This window comes from Triticum dicoccoides, chromosome 6B (genome assembly GCF_002162155.2).
Source record: "Triticum dicoccoides isolate Atlit2015 ecotype Zavitan chromosome 6B, WEW_v2.0, whole genome shotgun sequence".
Lineage (NCBI taxonomy): Eukaryota > Viridiplantae > Streptophyta > Magnoliopsida > Poales > Poaceae > Triticum > Triticum dicoccoides.
The window spans coordinates 471,861,083-471,863,217 of NC_041391.1; the positions used below are offsets into that span (position 1 = coordinate 471,861,083).

Below are 2,135 nucleotides of genomic sequence, written 5' to 3' on the forward strand. Positions count from 1 at the left end.
GATCTCATTTTCCCACAATATAGAATTCACATATACTCCCTCTGTATTTCTTTACAGAGGGAGTACTTGGTATAATGGTATATTTTAGTGATTTAAATGCTTTTATATTTTTTTTTTACAGAGGGAGTACTTGGTAGTACTTGGTATAATGATATTTCTCATTTTAGCAAGGCATACGTGAACCAATATGTCTTTTCCTTTAAAAATGTTCATGTATGCCTGGGTATAATGGTATTTCTCATTTTAGCAAGGCATACATGAACCAGTATGTCTTTTCCTTTTAAAACAAGTTCATTTATGCCTTGCTAAAATTGTATTTATGTGTTCAAGTACATAATTCAACTGTATCCTGTCCAAAAATTTAAGGCATATGCAGAGCAATCAGTTCTCGTCATTTTTACCAAGAAAATAAATAATTTTCATTCAGACCAAGTTCCTCGGTCCTACAAACAGAAATTGCAATAGGCACATCTGTAAATTCCAATCGGAACATGCTCTCATCAAAAAAATGGTGGAGCAGAGGTTCTCGGCTGCGCGCGCTCCAACAAGACGTTGCGGCAGGAAGCCCACAAGACGTTCACTTTTAGCTATTGCCATCACAACTGGGAGGAGATGACCTGCTGCATGTACTTGCAGCACCTCTGGTAGCTCACGAAGCCCATGAACCAGAACTCGAACCCGTCCACGGTGGCCATGTGTATGTACTTCTGCTCCGGGTTGTCGGCGTTCTCGCTCGGCTGCACCCCCTTGATCCTCCCCAGCGGCACCACCACCTTGTACGGCACCCGAGCGACGTCGCCGGCGGGCGAGGTGACGGTGAGGGACCGGTCGCTGCGGAAGGCGATCTTCCTGGTGGAGACGAAGAGCATCCCGGCGATGGGCCCGCTGGTGGTGTAGAGGTAGCACTGCAGCGCCTTCACCAGCCGCTCGCCCTTCTCGGCCGAGAAGGCCTGCCGGAACACCCGCTCCACGCCGCCAGCCTGCAGGATCCTCGCGCCCAGGCTAAGCTTCCCCTTCACCGTCTCCGACAGCTTCGGCCCCAAGGTCACTGCACGCACGAACAGGAACGCCACATACTCGTCAGCACACTGCCCGTTTTCCATTTGGAATGTAGTATTCGAGTTTGTGGTTTGCGAACGCCGACTCACCGTGGTCTCTGAAGCCCTGAGCCCGTCTGCCCAGCTTGTTCACCCAATGGATCACCTGACCCTTGCTACTGTGTTTGTAGCCGAAGGACGCGTAGGGGCTCGGGTGGGTCAACGAGACGGCGAGGCGGTCACCGTCCTTCTTGGCCGCCCCGGCGCCCCTGGTGGTCGCCTCCTCTAAGGCGTACGCCTTGGAGGTCACAGGCACTCCGATCACATGGCCGCAGCTCGACTTCCTCATGGTCAATTCTCTGTGTGCGTGCGTGTGAGAGAGGGAGGAGAGGGAGAGAGGGGGAGGGGTAGACTGAGCGGCAGAGGCCCGTTTTATAGGGTGCGGGGGGTGATGAAATCTGGAGCGAAAGTCTCGCAGGGGATTCGCGTCGAGTCAGCACCGGCTCATCGGCGCCGGAAAAGCAGAGGTTCACGTTCGCCAAAAGGGGCGGGCGGGCTTTAACGTGGGGCTGTGTCATCCGCCCCGATCGTGCGCGCGCCAGGGGAGGGGAGGGGAGGGGAGGAGTCACGTACGCGGTCGATCGGGCGGCCAACCGCCCGGGATGGAGGCATTGCTTCGATGTCGATCGATGGTGATTTGTCTACGTCGGCCGCGGGGAGGCCACTTTGGAGGCCAAGGGCAGCCCATGTGCTCGCACAATCTTAGCGCCGGGTTACAGGAAAAGATATATGTGGGGCGGAAAGGAGCTAGGCCCAGGGATCTTAGTATATGCAGATACGGATAAACTATGCTCAGGACTGATACCTACCGGTGCCCAACTTTCCTTTGGAACGAACATTTTGGTTTCGGAACCTAGAAGAAGCTACTAGTGGTACTCGTAGGAACAGGGCAACAGGCTTTGAGCTACGGATGTGTGTGCAGTGCATGCTGAGTGTCTGAGAAATCGTCGTGCACAGGGTATCTGCCTTGGGAGAATATCACATGAAAATCAATATTTGGAGAAACCGGTCAAAACCACGCGGAACACAAGGTTTTAA

At 53.2% G+C, this 2,135-nt stretch overlaps 1 protein-coding gene across 1 annotated transcript; it reads right to left on the reverse strand.

The window, feature by feature from the left end:
- Positions 1-318: 318 nt before the first annotated feature.
- LOC119320363 (putative GEM-like protein 8) lies at positions 319-1,521 on the reverse strand. Its single transcript, XM_037594472.1, has 2 exons — positions 1,149-1,521; positions 319-1,048 (listed from the first exon to the last, which is right to left on the reverse strand). The coding sequence occupies exons 1-2, from the start codon at positions 1,384-1,386 to the stop codon at positions 597-599; spliced, it is 690 nt and encodes a 229-aa protein (XP_037450369.1). The 5' UTR covers positions 1,387-1,521; the 3' UTR covers positions 319-596.
- Positions 1,522-2,135: the final 614 nt, after the last annotated feature.

Excerpts from the sequence above, each read along its gene's own strand:
- LOC119320363 (XM_037594472.1), bottom strand. The coding sequence starts at position 1,386 with ATGAGGAAGTCGAGCTGCGGCCATGTGATCGGAGTGCCTGTGACCTCC. Across the intron at positions 1,049-1,148 it reads TCAGGGCTTCAGAGACCACG|TGACCTTGGGGCCGAAGCTG; the intron begins GTGAGTCGGCGT and ends TCGTGCGTGCAG.